The following is a 14,029-nucleotide window of genomic DNA, read 5'->3' on the forward strand; positions in this document are numbered from 1 at the left end:
GGGAGGTAGAGGCGTTTAGGACAAGCCTGGTCTCTCTTGCCACCAGCGTGTCCCCCCGTGAGCCGGTACCTTTAACACTTTCTCTTTTCCTCCGCAGCATCGCTTTCTGCCCTGTGAGAATAAGAGCAAAGCCGTGGAGCAGGTGAAGAGCGCCTTCAGTAAGGTGAGCTGCACGGTGCCGGGAGGGTTTGGGGCGCACGGCCGGGGCCCATCCCCAAGGGGCAGAGGCTGGGCAGGTGCTCAGCCAGCCCCATCCTTCGCTGGGAGGGACTGTGGGAACCCGACAGATGGTGTGACCTCCGCAGCCAGCGAGGAGCTGCCGCCTCGGTTTATTTGCTTTCTGTGAAGTGTCTTTGGGGGTTTCTAAATGACTGCTCCCCGCCTTCGCAGGCCTGTGGGTTGAGCGGCTGGCCCGCCTGTGAGCACAGTGAGCGGGGTGCTGGGGAGAGTGACAAAGGAAACAGAAAGTAGCTTGTTGGGAATCCAGGCTGAAGCCACACGTGCAGGAAGCCGACACGTGAATGTGCACACACACACACACACACACACACACACACACGCCCAGGGGTTCAGCCTGGCCTCCCTGAGACTCAGAGCAGGAAGCAGGATTCTCGCCCCTCGGGAGTTGGGGAGTTGGTCTGCGCTCACTTTCCATCTGCCACTCCCAGCTCCCCAGGTGCTCGCAAATGTCAACTCTCAAACCAGAGGGTTTCACGCTTCCAATTCTTTGTGGACATTCCAACACCATTTCCCAGAAGCCATGTGGCCTGTGTCCTCTTTGGGCGCCGGGGGACAGACACTGGGCAGGGTTCCCACATCAGGGAACATGAGTCCCCCTGGCACAGGTTGGATCAGCAAGGTGGGACCTGCTAATTTGTTGGAGGAAGAGAACAAACCTGAAAGAGGTGCCCTTCTCTCCTCTCTCACCGCCTTGTTTTCAAAGTGGTGCCTCTGACGTTCTTTCATCAAATTCTGAATGAGCATCATGTGAGCACATGGCCTTTGAATGTGTTGACAAGGCACCAGTTTGAAGACTGTGCTTTGCAAGCAGGTGCTCCTCTCGCCACCACTAGCTCCGCCTCACACCAATGCCCAGCCTTTCCCAGGGCAGCTGGGCATATCCTCGGGTTGCCTGGGTCCACCCTTCACCTCCCAACTCGAGGGATCAAGTGCAGCTTCTAGACCCCAGGGTGACGGCCATTCAAGCGAGCGGCCACCTGACTCCCTCAGATTGGGTTTTCACTAACCATCTCTTGTCTCCCCACACAGCTCCAGGAGAGAGGGGTCTACAAAGCCATGAGTGAGTTTGACATCTTCATCAACTACATAGAGGCCTACATGACAATGAAGATGAAAAAATGAAACATGTAAGCAGCAAAACAGCCAGGATGGCGGCTCCCCTGGACTCTAGGACATCGATTAGAGATCTCCAAAATCCAACCCGGGTTCCAGGAGAGCCAAGCCAGCTCCTTGGAAAATCCCGCCATACCTCTCTCCTAGAATATTTATTACGTCTGATACCTCAACTCCCTTTGCTATTTATTTACTGAGCTTCTCTGTGAACTGTTTAGAAAGAAGCCTAATATTATAATTTTTTTCAATATTTATTATGGTCACTTGTGTTTAAGCTGTTTCCGTAAGGTAACACCCTATGGTATTTAAGTGTTTTAAGACAAATTGTAAGTTATCTATAAAGAAAAAGAAACGTTTTTTGGGGAGCCAACGGAAGCTTCCACTCCAAGCCTGGTCTCGCTCTTTTGTTCCTGGGCCTGGGGCTCCCAGAATGTTACAAAGATCTCACTCTCTTAGGAAGAGAAACTTGGGAGCCCCTTTGATCATTCATATCCCAGCCGCTCAGGAGGATCCCCCTGACCTCATTCCCTAACCTCTTCATTCTTGAAAGCTGTGGCCAGCTTGTTATTTATGACAACCTAAAATTGGTTCTAATAGAACTCAGTTTTAACTCGAAGCAGTTCAATTCCTCTGGGAATGTTACATTGTTTGTCTGTCTTTGTAGCAGATTTTAATTTTGAATAAAATAAATGAGTTTTATTAAAATCATGTTATGGTGTCCGTTGACTTCTGTGTGACTAAAATTATTCCCTCACCCTAGCCGGTTTGGCTCAGTGGATAGAGCATCGGCCTGTGAACTGAAAGGTCCCAGCTTCGATTCTGGGCAAGGGCACACACCTGGGTTGTGGGCTCGATCCCTAGTGGGGGACTTGCAGGAGGCAGCCGATCCATGATTCTCTCTCATCATGGATGTTTCTATCTCTCTCTCCCTCTCCTTCCTCTCTGAAATCAATAAAAATATCCAAGTCCGGGTGGGCGGGGAAAGATGTCCTCCCTTCAAAAGCCAATACCAAAGACCACAATAGTCTTTCCATAAATTCAATCCTTTAAGGAATTACCCTTAAATCCTTAAAGATCATGCTGATTTTCAAGGCGAAGGACGAATTATACACACACCAACATTAGAAAGATAAGCAGAGGAGGTTTTTTAGTATTTGCTTCTTCAAGCACCAGAGTTTCAGGGGTGGACACTCATTTGTCTGGGTTATGGTGAGGACTAAGATGGGGTGTTGTCATGGCACTAGGAGGTGGTCCCAGTGCACATAGTGGGTTGTTATCGGCATTCCTACTAAAAACTTCTACCAAATTCTCCCTGGGCTGAAGCAACAGAATGGACCCAATAGAGTAGCATATAAGCACATTAGCCCACTCAATAGGATACCCAAGGATTCAAGCTCCTGCCACTCTGCCTTGAACCATCAGACAAACGTGAGATTGGCTTTTGACTGCGATCTGCTGGGAGGAGCATGGTGGCTGGGGAAGCCCTACGCTAAGCCGGGTGGCTCGGAGGAGCCAGGGAGAGAAAGGGCTAAGTAAATGCTGATCGCCCTCACGCTCTGCCCAGGCAGCCCTGGGTCGGGGGAGGACAGGAGCTGACATGCTGTGGTCAGTTTTTCAGTAAGACCTGACTCACTTCGTTTAAAGTAACCATAGGAAGGAAGTGGGAGCATCAAAGCTGAAATTCTGAGATGAAAGGTTAGGTTTAAGAATGGAAGCTTACCGAAGTGAAGGTGTCTATACTGAAATGAGAAGAAGCCGGAAGGTTTAGGCATTTAGGGCTGTCTTCCAGGCAACATACACTAACGTAACACATTGCGGACCAGTAGCTTTATTGCTAGCTTTACCCAGTGGCCAGATAAGTTTCTCTTGAACGAGTACAAAAAACGTTTTGCATAAATGTTAAAGGCACGCTTTAAAATTAAATACCCATTGCATTTTGAAGTTATTTATTACATGTTCTTACAAGCTAATGTCTTTTTAAAGCATGATACTTTGTAAAACACTGTGTAGTATGAAGCAAGAATTCTCCTGATCCGTCCGCAATGTGTTAGTGTGTGTTCTTATCTGGCACCTCATCTGAGGGAAATGGGCACCTGAAGCCAATAGACAGAAACTCACCCGGGGAAGCCACACAGCTGATCAGGTGTTAACAACAACTACAATTTATTGAGCTTAATTTGAGCTGGTCAGTACTAGGCATATATGTATCAGGCATACTATATGGTATTTTGTTGCTATTTTCTCTGAGAGGAAACTGATTCAGAAATGTGGGTATGGCTTGGCCACATGGGTAATGTGGAGAATGGAGAATTGAGAATAGCATAAAACACCATTCCCTTTGTATTAATTATCTATTGCTGACCCCAAATTTTAGCAGCTTAAAACAACAAACATTTATCATCTCACAGTTTCTGTGGGTTAGGAATCTGGGAATGACAACCAGGATCTCTAATGAGTTTGCAGTCAAAATGGCAGCCAGGGCTGCAATCACCTGAAGGTTTGACCGGGGCTGGACAATTCACACCCAAGGTGGCACGCTAACATAGCTACAACAGGAGGCCTCAGTTCCTCGCTGGCTATTGGTTGGTGGCCTTGGTTCCTCACAACATGGGTCTTTCCATAGGGCTACTTGCATGTCTTCACAACATGGCAGCTGTCTGTCCCAGAGCCCAAGACAGTCATAGTGTCTTTTAGACCTCATCTCGGGAAGCGCATTTCATTGTATCGGCTACATTCTATTTGTTATGTGAGTTGGTTACTATAGCCAGTATTCAAGGGGAAAATAATTAGATTCCACATTTTTAAGAGAAGAATATCAAAGAATTTGTGGACACGTTTTTAAAGTACCACACCCTTCTAAAAAATTAGAAGAAATAGCTCTGTCCTAGGCTGGGAGGGAGGTGGGGGTGAAGGGGAGGGTAGGCATCAGTGTGCGCGGAGGAGATCATCACGGACACTACCCTTCTAAAGTTCTCTCTCATTGGCTGAGTATCATTATATTACTTCTTCTGAGCCTCGGGTTCTCACCTGGAACACTAGCAAAGCTTCTTTCCCAGGTGTTATGGACTAAATGGTTGTGTGCCCTCAAAATTTATATGTTGAAGCCCCAATATGATGGATGGACCTCATAATGGGATTAGTGTTCCTATGAGGAGAAATACCAGAGCGCTTCTCTCTCTATTTCTCATATGCACACATGGGACTAGCTTTAGGCCTGGGGTGGTTTAAGAAAAAGCAGACATAACACTCCAAGGAAAGAGAAGCTGGATCATAGGAACCTGTGCTCAGAATTAAAAATGACAGGAAGTCCTCTGAACTTTCATAAGCTGCAGAACTGGCTACAGAATGAACCAGTCAACTCTAGTATCTCTGAGGGGTTCATGGGTCCCAGGTGACATGTGTTTCATTTTTCAGTACTCCTTCAGGGATTTGATAGGAACAGAAAAAGACATTAGAATGTTAACTACACCATTTTTTTAAAATAGTAATGCTTCTTTCTTTCTTTTTTTAAAATATATTTTATTGATTTTTTTAACAGAGAGAAAGGGAGAAGGATAGAGAGTTAGAAACATCGATGAGAGAGAAACATCGATCAGCTGCCTCCCGTACACCCCCAACCTGGGGAAGTCCTGCAACCAAGGTACATGCCCTTGACCAAAATCGAACCGGGGACCCTTCAGTCCCCAGGCTGATGCTCTATCCACTGAGCCAAACCGGTTAGGGCTTAACTACACCATTTTATTATATTATGATAACTACTAAATGCAAAGTGGGAGCTTTTGACAGAGAAACTAACCTAAACTCAGGGTTAGAAGAAGGTTTCCATGAGCAGGTGGCAGTCAGCAGGACATGAAGGATGAGAATTGGTCAAATAAAGAGAGAGGGACAAGGACCTTAGGCAGGAAAAGTCATATATTTAAAGACTCCATAGAACTTTAAAAATGGGGACCACGGGGTGTCTCTGAAGCAAAAGTGGATTTATACTGACTTCAACATGGTAGACACTGGGTCCTCTTTAGAACCCTCTGACTTCTTTTTTGTTTTTGTTTTTTCAACTAATGATTCTCTCTCATCATTGATGTTTCTATCTCTCTCTTCCTCTTCCTTCCTCTCTGAAATCAATAAAAATAGCTTTCTTTTAAAGAAAGAATATAATAATATAAGAAAGATATGAGCAGTCTCACCTTGAACAATAATTATGACCTTAGAAAGCACCATCTTCCCTAGGTCTGTTTTTTCAGTGGTCATAGAGGACCCTCTGACTTCTCAATCTCCTCTCATGTTCCGAGGCCCTGAAATTGGTAGGAACTTAAACTGTTTAAGGAACTCAAAGGTGACACTCCAATGAGGGACATTATGCATGAGGGAGAGAGATTTCAGATGAACTGGATGAAACAGACTGGGGTAAGAATTTTAGACTTTAACCTAAGAGCAAAGGGAAGCCATTGAAGGCTATTAAGTAGATAGGAGAGTATATATCTTCTGAATGAGATCCTATAGGAGTCATTTATTTCCATTCCAGACAAGAGGTGATTGTAGTCTGGACCAAAGTGATAATAAATAGGAATTGAGAGAACTAAAAGTGTTTACATATTCAGCCACTACTTAGATGAGAGTGGTGACAGCAGGCGATGGCCAAGATAAACCTCAGATTTCTAGCCCGAACAACTGGGTAGAGAAAAAGCAGGTTTGGAGGGGAAGGTAATATGTTGGAGGGCAAGGTAATATGTTCTACACTAGCCCTACCAAGTTGGAAGTGCCTCTGAGACTTTGAGGAATATATCAGAGTAGTCAACTGGACATAGAGATGTACTCTGGATAAATGGGTATCATTGCTATAGAGATGTTTAGTGAAGTCATGGGAATGGAGAAAATCACCAAGGGGAAGAATCTAGGGTGAGAAGAGAAGAGAGCCCAGAACCAAGCGCTGGAGAACCCAGGTATTCGTAAGTCAGAACAAGAGGCACTGCAAAAGAACTTGTAAAGAGAGGCCTGGGCCGAACCGGTTTGGCTCAGTGGATAGAGCGTCGGCCTGCGGACTGAAGGGTCTCAGGTTCGATTCCGGTCAGGGGCATGTGCCTGGGTTGCGGGCCCATTCCCAGTGGGGGGCGTGCAGGAGGCAGCTGATCGATCTCTCTCATCGATGTTTCTAGCTCTCTATCCCTCTCCCTTCTTCTCTGTAAAAAATCAATAAAATATTTTAAAAAATAAAAAATAAAAAAAGAGAGGCCTGGGCAGTAAAAAGAAATACCAGGAGAGAGTGGCATGCCTGAGGACAAGGAAACCGTTTCAAGGAAGAGGAAATGGTCAGGTGGAACAAATGCTATTGGGAGGTCAAGTAAGATCAAGACAAAAGAGCTCCTACTGGATATAGCAAGTGAGGACACTGATGACTTTATCAAGAAGAGTTCAGGGAAGTGACAGGGGATGGGAGACAGATGGAATTGTGCATAAAATGGGAAGTTAAAAATTGGGATGACAAGTGTGGATGACTCTTTCAAGACATTAGGCCAGCCATGGCTGGGTGACTCAGTTGGTTGGAACATTGGCACGTATGCCAAAGTGTTGTGAGTTTGGTTCCCAATCAGGACACATGCCTGGGTTATGAGTTTGGTCCCCGGTTGAGGCCCATGCAGGAGGCAACCAATCAATGTTTCTCTCACATCCATGTTTCTCTCTGTCTCTCTGTGTGTCTCTCTCCCCTCCCCATCTCATCTCTTCCTCTCAGGTGAGGATTTAAAAAAAAAAAGACATTAGGCCAATAGAGGAGGAAAAGAAGTGGAAGATCAAGGAGTGAGATGGGAAAAAATGATGAAGACAGTTTCCTCGGTGAGCAGGAAGGGGTACCATGCAGGACAGCCTTTGAAAGGAGGCTTCATTCAATAATAACAGGAAGGAAGCAGGGACAGTGGGTACAATGCAAGTTGATTTGAAAATTTGTTGGCAGGAAGTTGAGGTTATTTCCATCAGATGGTTTCTATTTTCTCTGAAAAGAATGAATAAAAAGGAGAGAATTCAAGGACATTTGAAGAGAGAAAAAAAGATTTGAAATGATGTTTGCAGATATGTGGAAAGCAAACAATTCTAGAGAAATATGGTAATTTCCAGACAATGCTGAGCCCAGTTGAGTGAGGTGAACATGAATTGAAGTGGTCTGCCAAGTTGTATAAGTTTTCTCAGGATTCTCTTGGCATCCTGGAGTGAACACAGAAAGCAGAATTGTTTTTCCCTGTGAATGTAACAAGAGGACAAGGGGGAGAGGACATTGAGAATATAAGGAAGAGCTTGTTTAGAAAAATGGACCCAGGAGTCAAAGTTGAATGATGAGGGAAGTGAAGACAGGAGAGAACTGATAGAAAGGGATAATGCAAGGGTTCTGATGAGCTCAGAAAACAGTTATGATGGTAGAATCTGAATCACCAAGGAGAGAAGGCAGCGGCCAGAGAGTGGAAAGACTGAATAGGGAGATTTTGGAGGTGGGCAGTTTTGAGGGATGACAAAACCCATGCTATAACCATGGGTAAAGGCTGAGTAAAGACAGAGGAAAAGGTCTGGAAATCTGGAGGTCATGGAATTGAAAAGCCACAGTTTGGATCAATTATCCACAAGGGCACTGAAGTCCATCAGGCTCATGGCAGCAGAAGGGATTGGAAGGAAGAGTGAGATAGGTGCTCAAATCACTTGTGAATGAAAGAGAGATGTAGAAGGTGTCTGAAGCTTCTAGTGGATTCTAATTTCCCATGTGAAGAGTTCTCAGAGTTTCACACACTGGGCAAATGATCATTTTAGATTTTCTAAATCTTAGAGGGAAACAGATCTAGGCAGCAAATTGTTGGATTTCTTGAAAGATTTCCTAATATAGACTTCTTGGGGTTTCCTAATAAATCAAAGGACCTATATATTTGTAAACATATGTTACCAGATTGAAGTCATTTTTACGTCAGAAAAATAACAAACGTCCAAGCATTAATCACATGCAACCCCAGAGACACTCAAATCAAGAAGCTTATAATTTTTGCCATGATGAGTCATCATTCAATGACACATCCAACTTGGAACCTCCAGCAAATCTTTAACCACAGACCTCTCCTCCCATGTGCAGGTTCTTCAAACACCCCCCCCCCCAAAATCTCTTCAATCTCTCGTATTCCTATTGTGCTCCATCTATTTCTTACATAGCAAGAGGATAGAAAATCACCATCAAGAAAGTGTAAGTATAATACAAATCTACTGATGAAAATAAAATTCCCCCTGAAAACAGCAATGCAAAATCGAACCTTTTCCTATGATGTTTGGCTCAACATTACAATGAGCAATTCTCCCACCCTCATCTCAGCTGAGACATCAGAGTTGCAGTCTAGGGAGAAGGATGGAGGCAGAAAGCTGTCTAAATCAGTGCTGCTCAGTGTGGCCTGTGTTGGCCCACAAACCGTTACCCGTCAGAGGCAAGGGGAGTACAGAAACGAAGAGTACGTGTTTAGAAAACTTGATAGCAATTTGACGGTATGTTTGTTTGTTAGATCGAATCATTAAAAATGGATTTGTATTTTGTATATCTTTATATTTTTTCTCATTTTATTTTCCTCGTGATTCTTTTTATTGTATTTTATAAAAATGTTAATTCATAATAGACTGGATATTTTTTTAATTTTTAAAATTGATTTTAGCCCTGACTAGTTTGGCTCAGTGGCTAGAGCATCGGCCTGCAGACTGAAAGGTTCCAGGTTCGATTCCGGCCAAGGGCATGTACCTTGGTTGCGGGCACATCCCCAGTAGGAGGTGTGCAAGAGGCAGCTGATCGATGTTTCTCTCTCATCGATGTTTCTAACTCTCTATCCCTCTCTCTTCCACTCTGTGAAAAAATCAATAAAAAAATATATTTTAAAAAATTGATTTTAGAGAGAGAAGAAGGGACAGAGAAAGAGAGAGGGAGAAAGGGAAAGAGAGAAACATCTATGCAAGAGTGAAACATCAATCAGTTGCCTCCCTTACACATCCCGACCAGGGATCAAACCCACAACCTAGGTATGTGCCCTGACTGGGAATCAAACCCTCGACCTTTCAGTGTATGGGACAATGCTCCAACCAATGGAGCCACACTGGGCAGGGCTAGATTGGAATTTTTTTTTAAATTTGGTTCTTAGTCAAAGATAGTTTGAGAAGCATGGGTCTTAAACACACTCCCTGGCTTATTCCTAGATTCATGCAAACTAAGTTGGAAGAAAGGGGTAGTGAGATACAAATGGTAGAAAGACATATATCATACTTAGACTAACTCGATTTCATATCCCCATTCTGCCCCTCACTGTTAACCTTGGGCCAATTACCTAATTTCAGTTCCTTATCTGAAGGTAGGGATAATAGTTCTTGATTTACAGATTTGAGATGAAGATGACACAAGGTACTGTGCTACCGGCTTACCACAATGGCAGGCCCAGAATGAGGGCTGGGAGTTGTCTGTAAAGATCATCTGTTTGAACCCATAACCCAGCAGTTCTCCCCCTGTGGGTCACGACCCCTTTGGCGGTCGAACGACCCTTTCACAGGGGTCACCTAAGACCATCCTGCATATCAGATATTTACATTACGATTCATCACAGTAGCAACGTTACAGTTATGAAGTAGCAACAAAAATAATTTTATGGTTGGGTCACAACATGAGGAACTGTATTTAAAGGGCCAGAAGGTTGAGAACCACTGCATAACCTATTGCTCCAGTGAGAATTCCCAGTCCCACCAATGAACCAACCACAGGCACCCTAACACAGGCACCATATCCTGATGAGGACCCCCAGTTCAGGCAAAGCAAGTGGTACTGGCTAGGTTATCTCTCTCCTTGTCTTCATCATACCTAAAGCATTTAGCATCCTAACTAGGAAGAGTGGCAGCCATTCTTGGCAGCCATTCCCCCCTCCCCCACTCCCGCATAATAAAAAACCCTGATTTTTATCAGGTGTCAGGCATCCAGTACTCCAGGGTAGCTGGGCCACTCCCCTGGTAATTCCATTCCTCCTGTCCAGTGACTGGTTTGGGAATGGGTGTGTGATATAACCTGGACAATGAGACATGAGGAGAAGTTGGCTGAGGGACTACCAGGAAATGGTTTTTCTGACTCTTAAAAGCAAGGAAAGTAGCCTGGCCGGCGTGGCTCAGTGGTTGAGCATCGACCTATGAACCATGTGGTGATGGTTCAATTCCCGGTGAGGGCACATGCCCTGGTTGAGGGCTCTATCTCCAATGGGGGGGTGTGCAGGAGGCAGCTGATCAATGATTCTCTCTCATCATTGATGTTTCCATCTCTCTCTCCCTCTCCCTTCCTCTCTGAAATCAATAAAAAAATATATTTTTTTAAAAGCAAGGAAAGTAGATTTTTTTCTGCCTCTGGTTTTTGTCCACATTTAAAGCCTGGAATTGCTTAAGTTTCTTGAGACCATGAAGGGATTCAATCTAAGAGGATAAATCAACAGACAGAAAATAGCAAACAGAATAATGGAAAGAAGTCGGTCCCTGGTGACTTTGTTAAACCCATGAATTAACCAATCCTAGAAGAGAACTGTTTCAGAATTTTTAATATGTGAGATAATAATTTTCCTTTTGTCTAAGTCTCTGTTAATTGGGTTTTCGGTTACTTGCCATCAAAAGAATGCATAAAAAATATATGTGAACTCTCAAGCAATAGGGCATCTTTGATCCTGGGGCTTCCCCTACTCCCTTCCTCCTTCTGAGCAGTGAGTCACCTCTGACTCATCCACTGAACCCCAAATATTTGAGGGAGTTCAGGATAGGCAAGGAGTCCATCCGCTTTCACCACAGGTCATCACTCCTGAATTTCAGCAAATTCTCAGGCCAGCCCGCATCCCGTCTTCTTCACTGGGTTTATCAAAGGAAACCAGAGCTGTGCAGAGCTAAGTGCGGACACTGATGCTGGGGATGAAATATGAGGAGCACCTGCTTATGTATCTGGCCCACGTCTGCCTTTCTCACAGGGCTCTCCCATTCCGCCCCCTTTCTCTTGGGGTAGACCCTCCTTTACAACTCTTTCCCATCCTCTAAGACCCCTTTCAAATGCCTCCTCTTCTATGAAGCTTTCCCACAGTGGAAGACACACAGTTGTCTCCATTCACTGACCAAACCACTGTGCCACATTTTTAGGCAATTGATAATGTTCTGAGAGGTTCTGCCTTCTAGTGGTTTCCTATGAGCTTGACATTGTCCCTCAAACCTGACTGCACTTTGAGTGGCGAGCCTTGCAGTCCTAGGTCCCCAATAGCATCAAGCACAGAGAGACATTAAATAAATTCTTGAGTTCAGCTAAAAAGAAAACATTCCAACAGTCATAAAATCACAATCTTTATTGATTTCAGAGAGGAAGGGAGAGAGATAGAAACATCAATGATGAGAGAGAATCATCAATTGACTGCCTCCTGCACGCCACATACTGGGGATCAAGCCCGCAACCAGGGCATGTGCCCTGACCAAGAATTGAACCGTGACCTCCTGGTTCATAGGTCGACACTCAACTAATGAGCCACACGGGCCGGGAAAATCACAGACATTTTGAGTTAGACCCTCCAAGGCTCTCCTGTCCAACCGCCAGCCACAATGATCCTAACAGAGCTCATTACTTTGTGTGCTGCCTATTTCATTTATGGAAAGCTCTCGTTATTGGAAAGCAGTTTTATTAGCAGGCCCAAATTTGCTTCCCTCTAACTTGTCTTCAGTTGTCTTGTACTTTCTAAGATAAAAATAGAATAAATATATTCAATTTTCACATGATGGTCCTTCAAATATTGAAGGGAGCTATTACATCAGTTCTACTAGCAAATCATCATTTCTTCAAGCAAACTATGGGGAGTTACTTAAATCATCCTGTAAAAGTATGGTTCCCAGGATCTTTTCCAGTCCCGGGTTTTCCCTGGTATACCCTCATTAAGAGAGTAGCAGCATTACCTCCAATAGTCAAGATCTGGAAACAGCCCAAGTGCCCATCAGTAAATGAGTGGATTAAAAAGTTGTGTTACACTTACACAATGGAATACTACTCAGCCATAAAAAAGAAGGAACTCCTACCCTTTGCAACAGCATGGATGGACCTGGAGATTATTATGCTAAGTGACATAAGCCAGTCAAAGAAAAACAAATACCATATAATCTCACTTACGTATAGAATCTAATGAATAAAGTAAACTGACAAACAAAATAGGACCAGAGGCATGGAGGCATGGAACAGACTGACAGATCTCAGAGGGAAGGGGGGTACAAGGGGGCTGGAATAGATTAGCCAAAGGACATATATGCATATATACATAGCCCATGGGCAGACAGCAATGTAGTAAAGGTGGGGAGTGGGGAAGGCTGGGTGAAAGTGGGTAAAGGTGGGGGAAATGGGGGACATCTGCAGTCGTGTCAACAATTAAAAAAAAAGATTCATTTCTCTCTTAAGCCTCATCTGTTAAGTCAATAAATATTAACTGAGCTCTTATGCACCAGGCGTACAGCAGAGAATCAGACAATGAACTTGCAGTCTGATAAGAGCAAGGAACAGAGTGTGCCTGGTGGCTGAATTGCATAACTTCAGGGCCACTGTTCACACATAATACAATAGAAATGTCACCCCTAGAGTTACGCAATGTGGTAGACCAGTCACTGAAGGGAGCAAGCAAACTGTGGGTTAGGAAAGGCCTCCTTAGAAGAAAAACACATTTAAAATGAGACTTGAAATATGAGTTTCAGTTCATCAAACAAAGTGAAAGAAACAATGTGCTAGGCTGAGGAAACATCGAGTATAAAGATGTGGAGGAGAAGGGGGCGAGTGTGAGAGTTAAGAAGAGGGAATAGAGCCCTGCGCATTTTCTGGGTTGTGGAGGCTGGTGTGGCATGCGTGCAGGTTGGGAGAAAGAGGAGAAACCAAGATGGCGGCATAGGTAAACACCTGAAATTGCTGCCTCGCACAACCACATCAAAACTACAACTAAAAGACAAAACGGACATCATCCAGAACCACAGGAAGGCTGGCTGAGTGGAAATTCTACAACTAGAAGGAAAGAGAAAAGCACACTGAGACTCAGAGGAGGTGCGGAAGTAAAGTGCAGAGGTACAGACACGTACGCGGAAAGGGCTGGCAACTGAGGACGCAGGTGTCTTTTTCAATCGGGAGGGAGACACAAGCTCACGACTGCTCTGAACTCCAGTTCCGGGCAAGTCTCTGGGGACCCAGACTCATATGGGGAGAAACTGGACTGCCTGGCAGCAGGCAGAACTGGAGGGTGGCTTTCTCTCAGAGGTGCTTGCAGCGATTACCAGGACACTGAGACCGGGGGCCTCTTAGGGTAGGACTGAGGATCAGCCATAGCTGTTTGCTCCACCCTGTTGATTCCCTGAGACCCTGCCTCACCCAAGCTGTGGCAGAGGATTTTGCATATGAATGACCTGGCGGCTTGCAATCTACAATTACCTAAAAAACTGCAGCTGAGTCAGAGAGACCCAAAACATCCAAAAGAAGGCCCAAGGCCCCACAACAGATTGCATTGCTTCACAGCTGGGCCTCATCTGGGCACCTCCAAAACCCAAACAAGGAAGAGGAATCTCCAGATCTCTCCATAGCTCCTGCTGGGTAGCCTCAGGCAGAGGCTAAATTAGCACCTCCTTAGAGATCCAAGAGCCAGTGTACCCAGTG

At 44.8% G+C, this 14,029-nt stretch overlaps 1 protein-coding gene across 1 annotated transcript in view; it reads left to right on the plus strand.

The window, feature by feature from the left end:
- IL10 (interleukin 10) overlaps nucleotides 1-2,015 on the plus strand; it is a 4,509-nt gene extending 2,494 nt beyond the window's left edge. Inside the window, exons 4-5 of the mRNA XM_005885225.2 lie at nucleotides 98-163; nucleotides 1,270-2,015. Coding sequence (XP_005885287.1) covers nucleotides 98-163; nucleotides 1,270-1,362 — 159 coding nt within the window. The 3' untranslated portion in view covers nucleotides 1,363-2,015. The remainder of the gene's footprint in view (nucleotides 1-97; nucleotides 164-1,269) is intronic.
- The last annotated feature ends 12,014 nt before the right edge of the window (nucleotides 2,016-14,029 follow it).

This window comes from Myotis brandtii, unplaced genomic scaffold (genome assembly GCF_000412655.1).
Source record: "Myotis brandtii unplaced genomic scaffold, ASM41265v1 scaffold898, whole genome shotgun sequence".
Taxonomy (NCBI): Eukaryota; Metazoa; Chordata; class Mammalia; order Chiroptera; family Vespertilionidae; genus Myotis; species Myotis brandtii.